This window comes from Empidonax traillii, unplaced genomic scaffold (assembly GCF_003031625.1).
Source record: "Empidonax traillii isolate 1590-97213 ecotype Southwest subspecies unplaced genomic scaffold, ASM303162v1 scaffold832:size729604, whole genome shotgun sequence".
Classification (NCBI taxonomy): Eukaryota; Metazoa; Chordata; class Aves; order Passeriformes; family Tyrannidae; genus Empidonax; species Empidonax traillii.
The window spans coordinates 156,948-178,038 of record NW_020956025.1 but is presented as its reverse complement, the minus strand read 5'-3'; the positions used below and the strand labels follow the sequence as shown (position 1 = coordinate 178,038).

The following is a 21,091-nucleotide window of genomic DNA, read 5'->3' as shown; positions in this document are numbered from 1 at the left end:
CTCTGATGAAAGGGTGGGGAAGGAAAGGGGAAGGAGTTGGTATGTGCATGAACACAGCATCTAAAACTAAAATAGCCAAGTCAACCCAGAGGAAACTCTCTCCCTGACTGCCCACACACATTTCACACTTATGGCTAGCAGGCACCTATCCTGGTTCTGAGATGAGTTAGCAGAGACTTCACCTGTGGAGTTGTTACATAACTGTTCTCCAAATTCCAGGCTTGCCTGGGAGCTCACACCATGGAGCTCAACCAGAACACCTGCCAGCGCTGCACATCAAGCAAGGTGGGCCTAAATCCCACCAGACGAAGAGGAGGCCTGGGCAGGTCACCTCACCCCTGCCCTCGCTTGGTTTATGCCTCCTGCCTGCAGCAGGCACGTGTGACAGAAGCTTTTGTCACCAAGGGCACCAGGCAGGGGGTGTGTGGAGAACCTGGGCTGCAGCTGCTGGCCAAGCAGCAGAAAGGTTCTTTGGCAGCCGTTATTTCATTCTGCCAAGGGCACAGACACGCCTGCCCTGGGTCAGAGGGAGGCTGTTTGAGGATCCACACTCTTACATGTGACTCCATCCCAACCCACACGGCCTCAGATCACCCGGGCCCAACACTGAGGGAATCACATCCTGCTGACCTGCTTCTGTCACTGCCACCGGTGATTCAGGCTGGGAATCACTGAAGATTATCTTCTTTTTTTTTTTTTTCCCCCCCTCTCTAAATTCTATCAACTCCAAACAGGTTTGGAAGGGAAAAACCCACGAATGTTTACATGTCCTCATCACGCAGCCAAGCATCCTCCTGGATTCTTTCCCAAAAGCGTATCCCACATCCAGACCTCTGGAGAATATAATGAAGTTGAACAGCTGCAAAAAGCTTGCTCAGAAAATGTCTTGCAAAGAAGATGGACCTTGTGGGCATGTTAAGCAGAGGAGAGAATAAAAACATCTTGTTCCCTCCAGGTGGGACCAGTATTTGAAGTGGGGGTGTTGGGACAGCAAAGATTGAAAGGTATCTCTGGCAGGTTCCTGAGTTATGGCATCGTTCTCACACGAGAATTCCCCACGGAAAACAGCAGCAAACACAGATCCTCCCAAACCAGCATTTTAACAATACAGACAACAAATGTGACCCTGGTGACACAACAGAGCTTAGGCCTGAGCAAGTGAGTACCCCCAGAGGTGGAACTGCTGTTCCTTGGTGCACAAAGAACTTGTACCACCTGCTGGGGGAATGGAGAATGGACCTTCCCCAGCAACCAAATCATCTCTGACACAGACTGGTGCGAGGAAATGATTGCTTAAAAATTGCTCAAGGGAAGGGTCAGACACAGAGAGATCAGAGATGAAAATCCAAAGAAGATTAAAAGCAGGCTTGGAGAAGAAATAAGCCAGGTGCATTGCAGATAAAGCTGAACATCCTGGTAAGCAACAGAAGAAGATGTCACAGATATAAGAATCTTAATTTAAAAGGCACCAAAAAGACACCACTACAGTCAGAAGAGCTACTCCTCTTCCTGACTCTAGGTCAGTGAAGTTGCTGGGAAGCACTGTCAGGAACACATCATGTTCCACCCTGACAGGACAAACTATTCCACAGGTGAACTCTGCAGAGGCCAAAGATCTTCCAGCCAGACTGTGGCTATTTGTACTACAAGCCACGCAGATGCACCCAGGACCTTGAACAGAGGCATTCCCAGCCATCACTCAGGTCTCCTTCACTTGCAGAGAGAACATTCAGGAAAGCACAGAGCTGACACAGACAGAGCTGAGATGTTCCTCTCCCAAGCACAGTCACACAACTGCCCACAGCACTGACACAGAAAAGCCTCAGCAGTAGATTGGACAAACTCCAGCAGCAGCAACTGAAAACATCCTTTGCAAGATGAGGAACAAAGTTCAGAGCGATTTCCTTCACTCAGTAGGTGCAGACTGAGTTGGGAATACTGGCTTTTCCACTGGAAGCATTGTGTCCACGACCAGTGGCAGCCTCTGGCACGGCAGACAAACTGCATCAAGCTTCAACCTCACACCCAAGAGCTGTATCATCTAGTGAGCTATACCTGTGACTGTTTGTGCTGGATGGAAATCTGTTTTTGGGAAGTGCAGGAATGCTCAGTGTTCCCTGATCCGGTAGAAGATGGGCTGCCTTGCTGGGCCTGTAAAAGAAAGTGGTGTATTGTTATATTGTCCCTCAGCACGCCCACCAGTGCCCGTGCACACACACAGGGCTGCAGCCTGGCCTGCACCACACTCTCATGTTCAGGTTTAAGGAGGCTCTAGAGACTCAGTTCAGTAAAACAAGAGTGTCAACTTGTTTCAAGAAGCCTGGCCCAACCTGCTAAAGACAAAGCTTTTAAAAGCCTGATATAATTCATGTCAGCTGAGATTAAGCGAGGCCAAACTAAACAATTTCTCACAGCAAGACTACGCTTCGTTCTTTTGCTTTCGTGCATCTATCAGATTAACCTCTCAGATGGTATCATTCTGATCTAGGATTTTGAGTTGTTAACTAAAAATTCACACTTCTATTAAAACAAGCAGAGCCTGGGACCTGGAGCTCTTCACAAGGAAGAGGAACTTACCAGAAGACGACAGACTGGGTCAGCAAAACCCAGGCTGCAGAAGAGCTTTGGATTCCCCGTCCCTCAACTAGATATCCCTTCAGGACTCAAAATTCTCTTTGGGGGCTGCTCACCGAGACAAAAGTAAAGCAGAGGCCACCTCCCCTCTGTGCCAGCTGCTCATTCTCAAGCCGCTGCTTCGCCAGCATCACCGACATCAGCGTGGGCAGCGCTGAGTGCTCCTCCTGCGGCTCCTTGGCTGCGCCGCCGTCTGCCCCGTACAGCGGCTGCTCCACCCGCCGCTGCAACACAGGCACAAAACACACAGTCAACTACTTTCTGCCTCTGGGAGTGGGGGGGGGGGTGAAATTTAAAAACAAAAAGCAAGTTCTCTGAGCCAAAAAAACTGTTGTCAGCGAAGCAGCAGCTCAGGAATGAGCAGGCAGCGCGGTGAGGATCTGGTAACTCAACCAGCGCTCTGGCGGGGATTGTTTCCCATGGCAGAAGCGAAAAGGAAATGGAGTTAACAATTAAAAAAAAAAAAAAAAACAAAAAACACCCCACCAACCTAACAGATGAACACACAGGACAGAATTCCTCGTCGCTTAACACGCCCCCTTCCTTTGCAAATATGTGTATTTCAGAGCCAACAGGTTGAGGATCCAGAAATCTGCACTGAGGCCTTTGGTCAGTGCATTCACAATTATACTACTTGATGTTTTTAAACAGCCAATGTCACCATATATTGGTATTCTGGGGAAGTAAACTGGGTCAGAACTGCTAAATGGCAGCAACCTAACCACGTCTAGGACCCAGACATCAGGGCAAGCTCATTTCTGCCACTACAGCTGGGGCCCATCTCCTGCAAGGTAAGCAAGGTACTAATGCATTCCCAAAATCTTTTAAAGATCTGTTACATCTCTGAAGGGTCAGCTCCTTTCTCCTGCAGTCGACTCATTTTCCAACTGTGATACAGGAACTGGGTTTAATAAGAACAAGAATCATCTGAGCTACACTGATTACAGCATCTCCCTGCTCTGGCTTTCCAAGCTGCTAAAACTTGGCAGTCTGGGTAATAATCATCCAAGTCCTTCCAAGCCCTAACTCTGGGCCAAGCAAATGCCTCATAGAAAGGAAACAGTCAGGTCAGGCTTCAGTTTTTCTTAATAGCCTAAACTGCAACCTGAAGGATATTTTCTGGCTAACATTACCAGTGTCAAGAGTGTGCTTCCTAACCCAAAAGAGAGCTCGTGCCTGAGAGTGGCATCACAAGAGCCTCCAGACCTGCAGATCATTGCTCTGATCAAAGGAGGAGAGCGAGGCAATTCAAAGCAGTCAAGAGATCTGAAGACAAGAAGTGACATCCTGAAGCCATTGCAATTCCTCTGCAAGTTCTGATTGCAGAAAAGTTTCCAGGGCAGAACAGATTAACTGGGGTTTGGAGGAGGTTTGTCTCATGTGAAAGACATTTCAACGCTCTGCTCCCTTCCTGGACCACACTGACACCTGCAGTGGGTAAGATACTCAACCTTCTCCAACTTTCACTCATTCCCCCATTTTTTGGGCCTTAGCTCAAACCACTGACACGCAGTGTGGAAGAAGAGGACAGACCTTGCAAAGGCCCAGAACAGCTTGTTGTGAATAATCAAACACCACTGAGGTTTAGCTGCAAGAGTAAAGAACAGAAGGGAAGAAACACAAAGAGCACCTGTGCCTATCTGAAACTCTAACGTCAATATTCACCAGAAATGCTCCATTCAAACTTTTACCTACTCAACACATACAAATGAAGAAGAAAAACAAAGGAAAAAAATCCATTTTTCCCACTACAAACACTTGTGGGGTATCTCATCTGCTGGAATAAAGAATTGTCTCTAGTTCTTCATGCATTTGCAACACTCAGAGATGCTATTTCTTTCATTACCCTCCCTTTAAAGAGATGTATTAGTGAATTAATACAAGATAGGAGGAAGGGCCATTCAACTGACAAACTGTATTTTAATTTTTAGGAACATTAAAAAGGATCTAGAAGCATGTGTGAAGCTCTCCCTTCAAGCAGCAATGCAAGGCTTCTGAAATCTCACAGCCACACCTGGAATTCTGAGCAGAGTGTTCAGTGCTGGGGTTTAGTCCAGTACATTCAGGAACTGTGCAAAGGTCTCTGCAGAATAATGTAACCCCTAGACTTTGGTTTTGGGAATATCAACCTTTCCCACAGCACTCCAGACTTTTGGGACACTCAACAGAAGCTGAAAATTTTTAAAGAGGGTGCCCAGGCAGTGGTCAAAACTCAAGCTCAGCTCTGAATGCTGTTTTGCTAGTGAAGCAGATTTCTTCGGCTGCTCAGTGCTAAAATGGCTTAAAAATACTGGTTACTTCTTCACATCCAGATCTTGCAGAAATGCTGTGACAGCAAAATGGAATTATGTAACAAACAATAGCACCAGCTGTGCATGTATACACACATTCCTCTGCAAGCTGCTGCTGATGCCCCTTGCAGGTCACATGCACATATAAGAATTCAAAGACCTTCCCAATAAAATTATGGTGTGCAGCCTGTTCAGGATACCCAAAGGGTCCAATCCAGATCAGAATATCCCTGACTGGAGCTGCACAAACACACAACATCCCCCCAGCTCGATGGAGAAGTTCATGTGCTGCAGTGGAATGTGGGATAAATAATGTGTCAGTGCCACCTTTTACTAAGCACAGGGATCTCTGTAACCACACAGCTACTAAAAACAGTCATCCTGCACGCTTGGAGCTCAGGCATCCACATCACAAACAGCTGGAACAGCCACTGTCCCAGGGTCCTAGACATGGCTTCGCTCCCAGAGCCCAGTTCCAGGTTTGAAACGGAGAACAAGCCAAACCACTCACCGAGAGCCACCTCCCTGCTCAGAGCCTTGTGTTACCTGCCTGAGGCACAGCCACCGAGTTACCAGCAATGCCAGGCCACCAGCTGTGTCCCCAGCAACACTCACCGGCAAGGGGTTGGACAGGGAATGCTGCGGCGAGGACCTGGCGACGGGCGGCACGCTCCGACCGGGACTGGTGCCTGGGCCACTTCCCCCAGCAAACTGGGCACGGAGACACAACAGGATCATCAGCAATCCCACACAGACCCCACATTTAACCAAGCTGAACACAGGCAGGAGAAACGAATCTCGAAGGTGAAGCCTTATGGGCTTCACAGACTCATTTTCGGAGGAAAACCTTAACGTTTTGAAAAACAACAGCAGAAGTTCCTCAGACAAGCAGTGGTATTTGCACTGAGTACATCTGCCTTTTTAACACAGAAAAGATATAAAAATCACTGATTTACTAGAATAGAAATATTTACTAGAATAGAATTATTTACTAGAATAGATTTACTAGAATAGAATTATTTACTAAAATAGATTTACTAGAATAGAATTATTTAATAGATTTATTTACTAGAAATATTTACTACAACAGAATAGAATTACTAGAATAGAGTAATTCACTAGAATAGAATAATTCACTAGAATAGTTCACTAGAATAGAATAATTCACTAGAATAGAATAGAATTATTCACTAGAATAGAATTATTTACTAGAATAGAATTAGGAAGCCCGTTCCCCTTGAGGTGTGTCCACTGTGCACCACAGGAGTGGTAAGGAAGGCACCTGTGCCAGAGACAGGACAGGTAAGGAGCTGGGAAACTGCTCCAGTTGGCAGAGAAATCGCTACACCACACAGTGGAACCACTCATAAAAAAAACCTTTAGCCAGAAAAAAATTAAATACTTATAAGCACTTCATTTCTGACTCCAAGTTACTCAGTAAAATAACTTAAGAGAAAAGCTCCAGCCATGGGTTGTGCAGACCTGGAGAAACTTCAGAAACTATGCAGTGAAAAAAAGAATGTTGAATTTTTGAATGTCCATCACTGTTGTGGGGAGGGGTTTCCATCTCCCACATGGTGCCAGCCTCCCAGGAGAGGTTTTCCTGCAGAGGGAACCCTGTAAACAACTTCCTACTCCAATCAGCAAGGACCGTGCAGGGAGGTTCTTTTGCAGCATGGGCTCTTATCAAAATTGTTTGCATACTCAGATATCCTCATCTGAGATTCGGGTTCCAATGAACCTCAAACCTATACTTAAGTGGAAAAAAATGCTTTATCAACTGTTCAAACAAATGTGGATTTAAAAATCAACTTCCTCGTATCCTCTGCCTAATCAGATCTGAGCATATCAGGCTGGCATCATCAGTCAGTGACCCCAGCATGGGATCAGTAATATCACAAACTTCCATCTACAGATTTTGCAGGATGTGAATTCAGGCAGATTTCTCAGACAGTGAAAGGACACTCACCTCAAAATAATCACTAATTTTATGTCCTCTAGGAGTGCCTTTTCCTAAAAAGGAAAGCAAAGGATTAAAATAAGGGTTGTGCTTTTAAGAACAGAAGTTCCAATGCCATTCTAAAATCTCCTCCTACATTTTGACACTCCTCTCCCTGCTCAGTGCAACGACACCTATCACAGCAAAGCTGCTGCACAACAAAAGCCTGCCCCAGGGTTACAGCTCCTGTGCTGCTGTTGGGAGGATCTACAGCTGACAATTCAATTAACTCTCAATTCCAAACATTTCAGATCCAATCAAACAGCATTTGCACTTGCTGAAGTACTTAGAAAACACTAAAGGTCTTTACTATTGCACAGGTTCTCCCAAATTTCCTTCAAGATAAGGAGAGAGCAAAGGGTACTTTTAGTCCTCTGCCTTCAGGTAAATTACTTTTAGATCTCTCCCAAGCATTCCTATAAGAGTTTGAGAGATAATTAGTGGTGGCTTAACACCAGCTCATTAAAACTCAGCCCTTTTCTCTTATTATAATATTATCAAAGCAGTTCTGTCAACACAATTTTCATGACTTTCTAGTGGAGGAACAAAAGGAATCGAAACGTGCCCCCGTGCCCATTTACTAAAAATGTGAACTTGGACTTGAACACGTCAGGTTCTCCTGAGCTCTCAGGGCAGCAGTGCCTGCCCTGTGCTTGGGCACAGCTTGTTCTCAACTCCTCGTGGCACAAGTTACTCTAACCAGGTGGGCAAGTGTCTCAGAAAGCAAGGAAGGGAGCACAGGCTCCGTCCTCGAGTCCGGCTGCTGTGTCTGGAGCGATGCAGGACCAAAGCAACGCTGCAGCCCAGCCACAGGAAGCCTCTGGGCAGCCTGTCCCGTGGAAATGCAAGAGTCGGTGGGAATAAGCTGAGTATTTTCCTGCCAGTGAGGATAACAAGGCTCCCAGAGGAGAATACACCATGGTGGAGTGGTTTATAACAAGCTGCCCCACACGCCCCTGAGGAGAGCCATTAGTTTCCTAGGACACAGGAGCCACCAATCCTGAGGCAGGGTGGGAGCAGGAGTTACCTTGACTGGTCTCGTAGGCTTCAGCTTTCCTCTTCCTATTCCGCTGGTCATTCTGTTTTTTCTCAGGAGTCTGTTAAACAATACTTCAAAATTAACATTTCTGCAGTTATTCCAGGATTTAAAGAAAATGCCAAAACACAATAATCCGTTCCATATCCCCAGCGGCCAGTTGGGTTCTCTGGTGCATTTGTTTCTACTGCTGGCACTTAAAGAAACAAACTGCTCTCAAAGAGCTGCTACTTTCTGATGTGCTGCAGAAGGGAGAGAACGTGGTTAACAAGGAGAAGAACGAGCTTTTTCCATTTCAGCTGCAGCAATCCAGCCTGTACTACCCAGTGACCTCTGAGGGTGAGCAGAGCAAGCTCAGACACTCATGAAGACCTGTGTAAACTGTTTCAAGGTGATCACAGCACTGGGACGAGGGGAATAAAGACGAGAGGTTTGAGTACTGACATCCAAATTTGCAGTCCAATCACCAGGACAATTCACCCTGCCTGCAGGTAATGCTTCCTCCCAAAGCTGGTTGCAGATGGGGACAAGAACTATCCTGTCCACTTGTTCAAAATGATAGCCTTGCACAAGGCAAGGAAGAGCCCCCCAGGACAGCAGCCAAGAGAAACCTGCCACAGATGCTGGACTTTGCTTTGCTCCTCACCTGCTGTCACTAAAGTCAAGAGTCAGTTGCTTCTGCCATTTCCGTGAGCAACCAGACACGTGATGGGCAGGTGACCACTGGATTTATGTATAATCAGTGTTATTTATGCACAGGCACAACACAGAGCACAGCTGACAGGCCTGAGGGCTCCAGGAGTGTCACCCCTGAGAGTGAGAGTGGAGGAGACCCTGGCACGGTGCTTTCCCCATCACCAGGGTCACATCTGTGGCCAAACCTGCTGAAAACATCAGGAAGCACTGCTGGAAGCAGTTCACTGAGGTTGCTGGAAAGAGAGAGGCCTTATCATTTCCATCACCGAACGTCACTTTAAAAACATCTCCTATCCCAAAGGGTCCCAAAGAATTCCCAAGCTATCTGCTCTACAGTCACTGCAGCCACCACTAAACCACACCCTGGGGCCAGGGAGAAAACCAGAGAGTGCAAAACACAGCTCTGGGGGAGGGAGAGCCAAAGCCAAGGAGTCTGTGGTGAACCCAAGTTTCATGCTCTTTGGAAACCCAAGTCTCAAGTCTCCTGTTTAAAGAGCTCTGCCAAAAAGGCTTGCACACAGTAAGCATGGAAATCAATCTCCCTCCCTTTGGCAGGATAAAAAGGATATAAAGCTGAGCCTAAACCTGAGCGCTGGACATCTACAACCCCACGTTCCCAGCTGGGCACTCAGTTTTTTCTGAGAGGATGGAGGGGATGTTTAGACAAAGGTGGTTCTTGTGTCTGCAAGGTACTTTTTTTGGAATTAAGAGACCCCAAACTCCCTAACTATGTAGAGACCTGCTGCTCCAGCTCCTGTGTATGGAGAAGTCAGTGACATTGCCTCCTCACTGCAGAGTGAAGAGCAACTCCTGAGCAGCGTTGGCGTGACTGTAACACCACGGGCTCCATTACAGCCTCCATGGAGCTGTGAGCATATTAATGAGATTCACTTTAAGTTGTTTTTCCATTCAAGTACTTACATAACAAAAATGACACACAACATTATCTGCTACAGGCTGAAAAAGCAAGGAATGGGAGAGATTAGAGCGTGTCAGCTTGGTCAATTTAAATCTCTCCACAGAAGTTCAAAAAAAAAAAAACAACTCAATTAAAATAAGAATGAATACTCAGTTTTTCACTATTAACTGCACTTCTGGAGTTTTAGATATTGCACTCTCAAAAGACTGAGCTTCACCAGACCCCTCATATCAGCACTGCCATATAACAGAAGGGAGTATGATCCAAACCTTACCTGATCACCATGTGGGAAGATCTTAAAATGCAGAAGAAAATGCACTTAAACTTGAGAATTTGCTTTATTAACATTGAAATTTAAAGTAAAAATCTAACCCTACAAATCATTTTGCCGCTTTAGTAAGTGTTTTGAAATAGTTAATCCTAGAGCAGTGAGATTAATTAGGGACAAAGCATCAATCTTCTCCTCCCCACACTTCCACAGAGTGATCCATGAGAACTCTGCCTTGGACAGACCTCTGCAAACTCCCATATTTGACAGATAAGGCAAACTTTGCCATCAGTGCTCTCTGGCTTTTAGTGGTTCAAAAATACACCAAAACCAGCAAACAAATCCCAGTGCAGCCTGAAACAATTTTCCTTAGCTGAGCTTTACAAATGCTGTGTTTGGGGTCGGGTAAAATCTGCCTGGATCAGTGGGAAGCTTCACAGCAGAGTCCAAAGACTGCAGGGTTCAGCTCCAGACTAAATACTTACACCAGTCCCTTTCACAGCCCAAACTAAGACAGCTGTTGCTCCCTCTCACCCAATTTCTCGTAGGTTTTGAGTTTCACGTTCCCCTTAAGCCCCACCAGCCCAGGGGTCGAGCCTCTTACCTCCAATTCCTTGTCGCTCAGAGAGCCCACGCTGCACAAGCTCTGGTTGGAAGACTCACTATTTAATGGACCCTGGGGAAAAACAAGCAAAGACTGTTAGGAACAACTTCCAAACAAGGCAGGCCTGTCCCATCATCAAAAACTGCACCTCTGGGCTGGCCTAAGTCCTGTGGGTACAGCAGCACCACCACAGCTCAAACACCTCCACACAGGATGGGGCACTAAACTTGAGAAGGTGTTTGCAGCAGGACAGCTGGATGGTCAGTGGGCAATCTTTTCTCAGCCTTTGGAATGATGTCTCTGCATCAATTTATACGCTGCCTGCTCCATGCGGCCACGCCCAGAAAACAGCCAAGGTGGTATTTATAACAGCCTAAGGTTTGAGGGGAAAAAAAAAAAACACCTCCTGATTTGTTGAGTAGCAGGAGTTCCAAGCTCAGCTCTTCAGACAAGCATCTGCTTGACCCTGGGCTAAGCATTCAGAGGCATCTTCCATCTGGCAAGGCAGCTATTACTGTTATCAGATGCTGGCTGTACCACTGATTTTTCTTTAAATGTGTCATTTCATGCTTTTTTTAACACTGGGAGAGTGCACAAGTGAGAGTTGTGTTCCCAGCAGTACAAGTGGTACCCACAGTACAAATCTTTCCCACTTGGCTGTTTTATGGACCCCAGGCTGACCTGCCCACAGAGCAGCTGCTCCCACCAGGCCAAAGCACCAACTCCAGAGGCTGGGACAGATTTATCAAAATAGCAACCAGGTACCACTCTCAAGAGTCTGCTGCATCTTTGCAGGCTCTGCTGGATACAACATCTGCATTTTTACATATCCAAGCAGTTTGAAAATGATTTAAGATCTGTATCAAAACCGGTTTTGAAAGGAAAAAAGTGAATCATGCAAAGTCACCATGTTTTAGCCTGACACAAAAGTATCCTCCTACAGATCTAACTTAAGAAATCGAGACAAATTTGACAAAGATATAAAAACAAGATTCACAATTAATGATGGAATGTATTAACAGGAAGAATGACATGATAAAGCCAGCTCTCCATTAATAACTTGGGAGCATCTTTTCCCCAAGATTCATTCTATTTTAGCATCCTTAACTTTGCAGTAACCATTTCCCACCAATCAATCTTTCCTGGTGGCAAAGCCAATTCTTATATTTTTGAGCAGAAGACTCAATGCTGGGCTGGGGGAGAAGCTTTAACATCACAGAGAAACCCCACAGCAGGTAATTTTTGAGGGGACCAGTTCTCCCTTTCCTATTTATGACACAAACACCACCATCAAATTAAACCTGTGATATAACCCAGTTGTTACTAACCCCAATTTCCAAGCAGGCATGTGCAGAAAGTAGAAGTTCTGTTTACTTTGTGTTATACTGAGTGTTAAATACCAAACTTGTTCCTCCTAAAATGCTCAGTTCCTTCAACAAAAAAAAATAAAATAAGAAAACCAAACACTTGAATAGCTCGAGAAGCCAAACATTTTAAAAGATTCCTTTTTAAAAGCAAGTTACTTAAAGAAAAATTGCAGGTTTATACTCTTTAAGCCACACCATTATCCCTTCAAGTCATCACACAAATAGCTCAGGACCAGAAAGATGTTTCACCTCTTCAGCAACAGTTGCTTTTTAAGCCAAGCAAGTTCCCCACCATCCAGCTCACCAGTGTTACAGGTACAATTCTTGGTTATTCATTATTATTTACTCCTTGGCCAACGGGGTTTAACAGAAGTGCCAACACTAACCTCAGCTACAGCCACGTGAAAGGCCTCACTGCTAAAAAAAAAAAATTGTAATATCTTATAGGAAGTGGCAACAGAAACTGAATCCTTACACCCATGAGAAAGATTGTTTTATAAGCTGCCCAAACGCTGCCCTCCAAAATCCTTCCCTTCTCTCAGGAGCCCAAACCCTGCAGCACCTCCTGTGCCAGGTGAGGTCTGGGAGGTGCAGGAACAACTCTCACACTGAGCCTTTCCTGGTTTCAGATGGGCCGGTTGGGGTTCTGACACGATGAAGATGAAAGTGAAAGTTGTTTTTTTTCCACATCTGCTTAAATCTCTCTGCCTCTGTTTTGCACGTGGACAGCAAGTGATAGGAGCAGCTGCTCCCAAAATGCCACACTGGAGCTTTTCAGGAACACTGTGGCTGAAGGGGAATGTCAGTGGCTCCCACAGGACAATGCACCTTATTCTGGAGTCACCCGGACAACAAACTGATGGGGCTGTCTGTAGTCAGAAATGATGCTAAAATTTTTTCCAGAAATATAAATTTATCCTCTCCAGTACAAGAAATCCACTCGGTTTGCCCCTGATTGTAAAGTTCTGGGATGCAAGCAGCTGGAAAAATGCCTAATACAAAATCCACTGTGTTTTTCATACTTCCAGCACTACAACTATCTGTGCTGACTACTCTGTGTGGGAAATTTTCAGCTCTAGCAGCTGGAATCAAACCCACTTTTGGAATCAACAAAAGAGTAGTTCAGTCCTTGAACTAGATCAGATTCTTGAAGAGCAAAAAAAAAAAAAAACAAACCACCACCCTTTTTTCCCTTTATTTTAAACCATCCTGTAGAATCTAAACTGACAGTGTGGTAGATTTGAACTCAGTAAAGTGGTAAAAAGGGTGAGAAGGAACCAAGTACTTAGCTATGCAACCAGAACAGCTTGTCCTTGTCTACAGGTATCCAGCAATTCCACTGTCACACGGATCAATATTGTGAACAAATGCACAATTAATTCTTTGTAGACACGTTTTGACCCATTTTCACTGCATGAGCCTCCCTTTCCTCCCATTCCCTTCCAGAGGACCTTCCACTTTCTTACTGTAAAGGATTAGACCTCCACAGGCAAGAGCTGAACCTGGCAAAGCTGGCAAAAAGTCTTGTTTTGAGGCATTCTGGCAATGGAAACACAAATTGTTCACTGGAACGTGCTGTACTCGAAGCAACAGAGATGCAATAGCCAGGATGTTTCAGGAACACGGCCTAGTGCTCAGCTGCACCTCTTCTCACGTAGGGAGGCAAGAGAAAGGGAAAGCAAGTTCTGCTGATCATCCAGATACCTCATTTCACACCTAACCTCACGTTACCAGCTGCTTACAGCAACAGGTTCAGGCATGGATGTGAAAAACTATCATCTGAGTGTCTCCCCTCAACCAACAGTCAGTGAGTGTGTGTATAAAAACCCCTTCAAATTTATATTTTATCATTCCTGACTGTTTATATTTAACTCAGCAACTGACATTGGATTAATGTGCAGTACTTAATTTAGCATACCATTTTGAAGTGGTCATGACACAAAAGGAATTAAAGGAATGAACCTGAATTTTGGAAAGAAATTAAAAAAAAACCAAAAAAACCCCACACAACAAAAAAACACACAACAAAAAAGCCCCTAACAACACCAAGTTAGCAAAGAACACTAACACCAGAATATTGCCAGGGAAGTAGCAGTGGGGAATAATAAACATGGAATAGTTTACACAGGAAGGGCTTATGAATTCTGTTGCAGAAGTCATCTGGCTTTTCTAGCATAGACCACTTTGGGATAATACTGCACTTCTGTGCTATCACTTCCAGCCCACTCATCCCCTGCGCCCTGTCAAGGGAATCGCTGATGGGGCTCAGCAAAAATTCAAAATACGTGGGTCATCTGAACCAAGCTAATGGTTCCTATAGTGTTTACCCAAATGACAAGCACAAGAACAGCACACACTTCCTCCTCCACAAGGAATTTCTCCCTGAGATAAGCTGGCAGGCTCTTTTCCCTTGTGATTCACCTATCAACTGCTGCCTCAGTCCGTGACCTACCTATGCACAACAAAGCCTCCATGTTGAGAGCTGGATGCAACAGCAGCAGGAGCTTTCGAGACTCCTACTCAAAGGCAAGAATTTACAATCTGGCCACTCACAGGTGCTGGTTAGTCATTTCTCCCTTTTGCAAGAGCCCCTGGGAAGGCCACAAGCGAGGCACAATGGCTGAGGCTTCAATAGAAACAGCTTACCCTGCTGAGAGCTCCCACCAGATCGACTGCAACACCGGCCTGACTCAGCCCCCCTCACGTACCTCCTGCCTCCCGTGACTCGTGCATTTCCACAGCCTCTCCAAGCTCCCAGAAATGACCCATCACTCCACAGCTCCAGTTGGGTAGGCTCCATTTTGTGCTCTCCAAAAGGAACCTCTAGGAATTCCAGCTGCCTGGCCAGAGCCTCCAGTGTGCATTGCAAAATTCTCCTGCTGTCTGAACGGAGGAGACACGGAGGGGTGGTTCATTACCTCAGCTAACCTGAGCTCCTCTGAATTCTGGAGCAAATCAGGAGATTTCAAAGGGAAAAAGTCCATCCTTAGTTCCACTAAAAGTTAGTGCTGACTCCACACAGGTTCCCACCAAAGCAAGATGGTTGAGTGGTTTTACAGTTACTCTGCTCCAGTGCTACTGTGTGTCAGATAGGTTTAATTAACATATTCTTATCTTATTTCAAGCATCGCATAAGTATGAGAATTACAACCTGCTTCTTAATTGGACTCTTAGAAAAGCTCAGTATTATGGCCGATAATGAAATCCCTGAATCACTGAGGTCTTTTTGCCACGAGAAGTTAATCTACTCTCAGATGTTCACAGGTAACCCCCCCCACTCCATCAGATGGGTAAGCAGATTTGCAGCAGGATTTGCCTGGCTTCCATTATGCCTCAAGAGTTCTCTCTGGTTGGGAATAGAGTGTTTTTATTTTCCTGGTGGCAGACTGGACTGAAGGGTCACACAACTCATCCTAACCCTCAGCTCAGGGGCAGAAATAGAACTGAGATCTGACAACTATTTCTGGGCTCTAGGAGCCAGACAACACATTTGAAGTAAGTAATGTTGCACAGGGAAGCATCCAAACAATTTTCAAGTATCTGGCATAAAGTCCTGGCACATTCTGTGGCAGCTGATAAATGAAACTCTAAGTTTTAGAACTCTTATTAACAGGTTCTTCTGGTGGCATGTGACACCTGCTAAGGACCATCACTGTGCAGCACCACCTCCCTCCGAGGAAGACATGATTATCCTCAAACAGGAATTCTCAACTCAGTGACTCTGCTGCTAAAACTGTTGCTAAGTGGATCACAGAACTGGAGTTCCTGAAGAGCCCAAGACTGAAAAAGCGTCAGAGAAAGGGTAAAAACCAAACCAATGCAGGGAAATGCTGCTTTTTATGAGCAATTCTCTTTTTTGGAGGTAGATGTTCAAAGAGGGAGGAAAGGGAGCACCAGCTACCAAGACCCAAACTTCTTCAATTCACGGTCAGCTGGATCTACAAGATCCCTACAGTCCTGTTTCTCTCCCTAGAGGTAACTTCAGCATTTGAAGATCTTTTAAAGACCAAACTGGCAGAAGATCTCTGTGCTGCTGTGAGGATCCACCCTGGTCAAACCTGTGTGCAAATACAGATTCACCCATCACAATTCCTCATTCCAGTTCTTATCCAGGAAAAGTCTGTGGAAATGACACAAACTCTTTGGGGTTTAACCCCCCCTGATATCCTAAAGGCAGCACCCAAACAGGGGAAAGGGAGGCAAAAGATGAGAACAGACAAAATTAAACAGCATTATCTAGAGAAACACCCCATGTTTTGTCTCCTGCACCTCCTGACCCAGGGAAGATATCCCAGGTGACTTGTCAGGATAATACCTTAGGTTATCCCAGTAAGTAAATATAAACAGGAGCTAAATAAGCAGGAACAGTCAGTGTCAGATAGTCATGTGTTCATTCAGGGACTTGCTCTGCAAATTTGGGGAAGAATGGCACTTCACCATATGGCAAGAATAGACATCTAAAGCATCAGTGGCTTTTTGAAGCTCTTTAGTGACCTGGATGAACCACAGGAGTGTAACAGTTGCCTGGAAACATTCCTTGCTCATAAATTTGATTCCATGTATTAACTCCAAGGTTCTAGAGAAATATATTCTCCAGCTGCTAAGTAAGAAAATTCATCACAGACTTGCAACAGAATTTTGAGACATTTGGGACTAAAAATGACCTCGGTCATTGGGTTGTGCCTTCAGCTACCACAGGAGGTGACAGCACACAGCTGTTTCCAAAACAGTTTAGGATTTCTGTCCTCTACTACTGTTACTGGAAAGCTCTTCCAGAATCCCATGACTGATGGCTAGAAGCTTTTTTTTTTTTTTTTCCTTTTCTTTCCCTTAGTTTCCAGCCTGAAAATTGACTCTAGATCAGCTTAGCCTCATTCATTTCTCCAAAGAGGTGGTTGCTCTTTAGCACGGAGGGGCTAAAGATGTAAAGCAACCCTTTAGCAAGTCCAAAACATAACCCTGTTGTTTTTAAACATTCAAGAAAGCAAAGCAAACACGTGGGGAGAGATACACCCAGTGGGAGGAAGGCAGGAAGCTCAGCACAAGGGCCTGCTGCTTTCACCCAATGGTGGAGCATCTGAGATGACATTTCTTCCTTTTATGCAACAAAACGGCACCAGAGACACCTTCCATCCCAGGGGGATGGGCCAGGCCCCGTCCCACTAGATGGCACTCACTTAGTTCTTCCCTTCAAATATTTCACTGGAGCCAGCAAAAAAAAAAAAAAAATAATAATAAAAAAAAATATAAATCTCAGTTGAATCCCACAGCTTTCCCAACATATTCCCTTTAAGACAGTGACCTACCAAAGCCAGGGCGGAGCATGACGGACGGAGGCTTGGGGGGGTGGGGAGGGAATTTGAAGCACCAACCTGGGAGGGAATGTAGTAGCTGAAATTAATATTGCAACCAAGATTTGCTGCAACAATTAGCAGAGTCATGCTAATTCATATCAATGGTTGGCTGATCTAGTGCAAATTAGCAAGAATGCAAGTAAATAAATGTATATATATATATATATATAGTTTGCAATAAGTGTAATGCACTTTAACAGTTTACTGACTGGTACAAGGTAAAACTGCACAACAATAGGTAAAAATAAAACTCAGCAACAGAACAGCTTTGCTCAAAGTGAAGCCTCCAAGAAATGAGGCTTTTTTTACTTGGATATGCTTTAGAAACAAAAATGAGTTCTCAATATTCACCCCTACAGGAAAGGGCATGTACTTTCTGCTCCAAACATATTGGAAACATAATTAAGACTTGCTTTCCTGTATCTTTTAAAGGTTATTCCTTTAAAAGGAATAGTTCCTAACATTCTTTGCAAGTACTGAACACGTTGGCACCGCTTTAAAGCTTCAACAGTGTTTATGCTTTTAAGTTTTAGCTCTTCCAGAAAGTTGTCTGGCTTTATCTACAGTGGTACAGCTAAAGATGCTAAAGTGACAAAATGGGGCAAAAAGGCAAGAAACAGGTGATAAAGCACACGAAAAGTTGTAATGTTGTATAAAACAAGTCTTTCAAGATCACAATACGTTAAAGCACCATGAGGTTTTATGGCAGTAAAAGACTTTAAAGTCTTAAGAATAGGGGGCAAAGATGAAAAAATCCCCACACTTTTACTTCAGTAACCAAGTAATTGTTACATCTTAACAACTTCTAGTGTTAATCCTCCTTACTACACTGTCTTACAGCTGAGAATTTGGCTTCCTCACACTCCCTTCCCAGACTTAACCTTGTCTGAAGAGCAGAGAAAAGCGTGAACTCAAACTCAACTCTTTCAAGTTCTGACTCACTTTGCATTTTTCTAAGAAAAGCAGCATCTACAACGTTTCTCCTCAACGTAATTCTAGGAGGTTTCTGACAATTTTCTAGCAGTGCTATGTTGCTTTACCCTCCTACCTTGATGCTGTCCAAAACTTGGTACCTCCCTCAAAAATTAACTCCATATCCCTGACCTGCTTTAGGATGAGTTTTGCCACCATTTCATTGCTCAGAGAGACTGGCATCGACACTGCCAACACCTGGAGAACTCGGAGCTTAATGCCAGGACAACCAGACAACCACACAAGGTTGTTACTCAGGTGCCTCGCTCAGGGAAGGCAGCTCCTGACCAGGGAGAAGTTGTACATGAGGATAAAGATGGGATTTTACTGGCAGGTTGCGGATCAGACACAGGAGAAGCTGCCCTGGGAACACTTTGTGTGTTAAATGTGAAGGCCCCGCACCCCCAGAGAGCTGAAGAACAAACTCAGTGTATTCAGTCTTGGTTACATGTTGTATCCAACACACTCCACTGGAAACTGTATCTCACCAGAGGCCAAATCAGCTCTCAAAGGCATTCCTGCAGAAAGGAAGAGCCACAGGAGATTCCCACTTCCCCAGAGTTGCCGTGGAGTTTTTGGGGTTTTTTTTTTGGGTGCACAAGATGCTTTAAGATGGAACAACTCCCGAGAACTTCATCAGAGCCCCAAATCTTCTGTGTGGCAAAAACATCTGCTCGTAGAGATCCCATTTTCATTCCTCCTGAACACACTTCACGCAGATCAGTTGGCAGAGCACAACCAGTGACACCAAACTTCTCTTGCAAAGCAAAACTGTCCGTGTAGGAACTAAAACCACCCCGACAAAGTGCAGGCAGGATGGGTAAAAAGCCTCACCTGCCACCACAGGTACTCACACTCACCTTGGCAACCCCGACCCCGGTGAACCTGGCCTCCAGGAGCTCCTGCCTGCGTGGGTCCAGGCTGTGCAATTCTTCCATCATTTCTGCTGCTACGGGAGAACAACACTCAGATTATGCAATGCAAGGCAAAGGAGAGACATTTAATATTCTGTGCCACTGATGAGACTTAAAAAAAGTGCCTGCTCTGCAGCACAACCACGTAGAGAGCGTTTTTCTTGAAAGAGAAATGCAAGATTGCCATGTAATAACAACATGACTTTGCCACCATGTTATTGTATTTAAACCATAACCCTGCTGGAGTTTCCCCTCCTCTGTTGTACCAGCCATTTCAAGATCTCTAAATCCAAGAAACCAATTATGTCACATTCTCCCACTGGATGCTTTATTGAAAGGAAAACATGGGACCAGAGTGTTATGACTAAAAGATTCAGAGCTTTTCATCCGTGCTGCATGACTAGGAGGAAAAAAAAAGCAACATTCTTTACCCCATAATTTATTTTTGGCCAATCTTGGGAATACTCGATCTCCCCAAACTCCAGATTTCATTGACAACAGCTTTGGCTCTTCCAAGCACAGAAAGAGATTATAAGAAGGAAATAATGCTTATTTAAACCTTTTGATTTATAGGGTAAAGTATCAGATGCCTCAAAAATAACAGCTCTTTCTATATCTTGTATGTGCCTGGGGTACCCCTTGGCAATCCAACACTATGGATGCTTTATATGAAGGGTTAAAAACCCACCCAGCAAAACTGTGTAAACAGGTTAAAAAATCAGGAAATACACAATTTGAATCCTGAACTGCTAAGAAAAAAAAAATGGGACAAATTTCACTGTTCATTATAACTGTGAATCACATCTTCCCAACTGCACCAATCAAGTTCATTTCCAGAAATGTCTGTTCCAGTTTCATTTTCTGGACTAAGGTAGGGAAGAAAAAAAAAACGAGAGGAAAAAAAAAAAAAAAAGCTCAGAAACAGAAGATAAAGATTTGCTGGATAAAGAGCATATGCGATGAGGAAAGTTCTTGAAGGGCAGCAAGTGCCCTCTAGAACAGGCAGTGCACAATTGTTCCTTTTATGAACTGTCCATTTTGTCCCCGCCGCTTCCTCCAAACGCTGCGGCTTCCAAGTTACAGGGGAAAAGTGAATCCATCCGGGGGCATTCCCGGCTGCTCTCCCAAATCAGCCACAACCCTCAAAAACTAATGGGACACTAAACGTGGTTATCAGACCACCTTATTTCTGCTGAGAGCCCAACAAAGCTCTCTCAGCCCAGTTTTCAAAACAGGAAATCTGAGCGGCGAGGAAAATGACAGACGAGCCACGAAAACGCCAAAGATGTTCAAGCGCTCCCAGGGCTTCTCCCCCCCCCGCCACCGCAGGGCGACCATCCGTGGGGAACCGCATCCCCACGCCAGGATGCTGCCGTGGGGAAGGGACTGACACGAGCTCCCCCAGCCCGGGGGGCTGCCCCGGGATCCCTGCGGGCAGGGCTGGTATTCCCTCCGGGTTGGGGGGGATTTCCAGCAGCCCTCTCCCACCCACTCCGAGCCGAGCGAGCAGCCTTGCCCCGCTGCCAGCTGCTGCACCGCCTCGGCCTCCTCCTCCTCCTCGGACCTCGCCCCCCAGCCTGGGGCTCCGCAGGCCGTGCCCACCCTGCTCGCCCCCGCGGGGCCGGGCCGGGCCGGGCCGCGGGGCCTGCTCTGCTCCGAGCCCGGCGAGGGGCCCAGGCCGCGCCACCGCCCCGGGGCTCTCAGGCCGCGGCCCTGCCGCCCTGACCCGGCCCCCGCGGTTCTGCCTCTCCCCCACCCACCCTCCCGCCGGGATGGGGCGCACGGGGGGTCCCCCCGCGCCGGCCCCGCCGCCCCCCGCGGAGTCTCACCTGGCGCTGCCGCTCCCGCCGCCGCCGCCCGGCCCAGCGCTGCCGGGGCACCGCGCGGAGATCCCGCCGCCGCCGGGGGCACGAGCAGCAGCAGCAGCGGCGGCGGCGGCGGCGGGAGGTGGAGGAGGAGGAGGAGGAGGAGGAAGGCGGGAGGGAGGGAACCTGCTGCGGCGGCGGCGGCGGCGGCACAAGCGGGATGGAAGGAGGG

The 21,091-nt window shown here is 46.0% G+C and overlaps 1 protein-coding gene across 4 annotated transcripts in view; it reads right to left on the bottom strand.

Moving 5' to 3' along the window:
- Positions 1–20,927, bottom strand: part of TLK2 (tousled like kinase 2) — a 41,902-nt gene extending 20,975 nt beyond the window's left edge. Inside the window, exons 1-9 of one of the 4 annotated variants that reach the window (XM_027902023.1) lie at positions 20,884–20,927; positions 19,001–19,089; positions 17,121–17,186; positions 10,448–10,519; positions 7,952–8,021; positions 6,895–6,938; positions 5,541–5,636; positions 2,691–2,858; positions 2,056–2,151 (exon numbers count right to left, since the gene is read on the bottom strand). In XM_027902023.1, the coding sequence (XP_027757824.1) occupies positions 2,056–2,151; positions 2,691–2,858; positions 5,541–5,636; positions 6,895–6,938; positions 7,952–8,021; positions 10,448–10,519; positions 17,121–17,186; positions 19,001–19,081 (693 nt within the window). In that variant the 5' untranslated portion in view covers positions 19,082–19,089; positions 20,884–20,927. Of the gene's footprint in view, positions 1–2,055; positions 2,152–2,690; positions 2,859–5,540; positions 5,637–6,894; positions 6,939–7,951; positions 8,022–10,447; positions 10,520–17,120; positions 17,187–19,000; positions 19,090–20,883 lie in introns of those variants that run through there. The other 3 variants (XM_027902024.1, XM_027902025.1, XM_027902026.1) reach the window with 3 other exon arrangements.
- Positions 20,928–21,091: the final 164 nt, after the last annotated feature.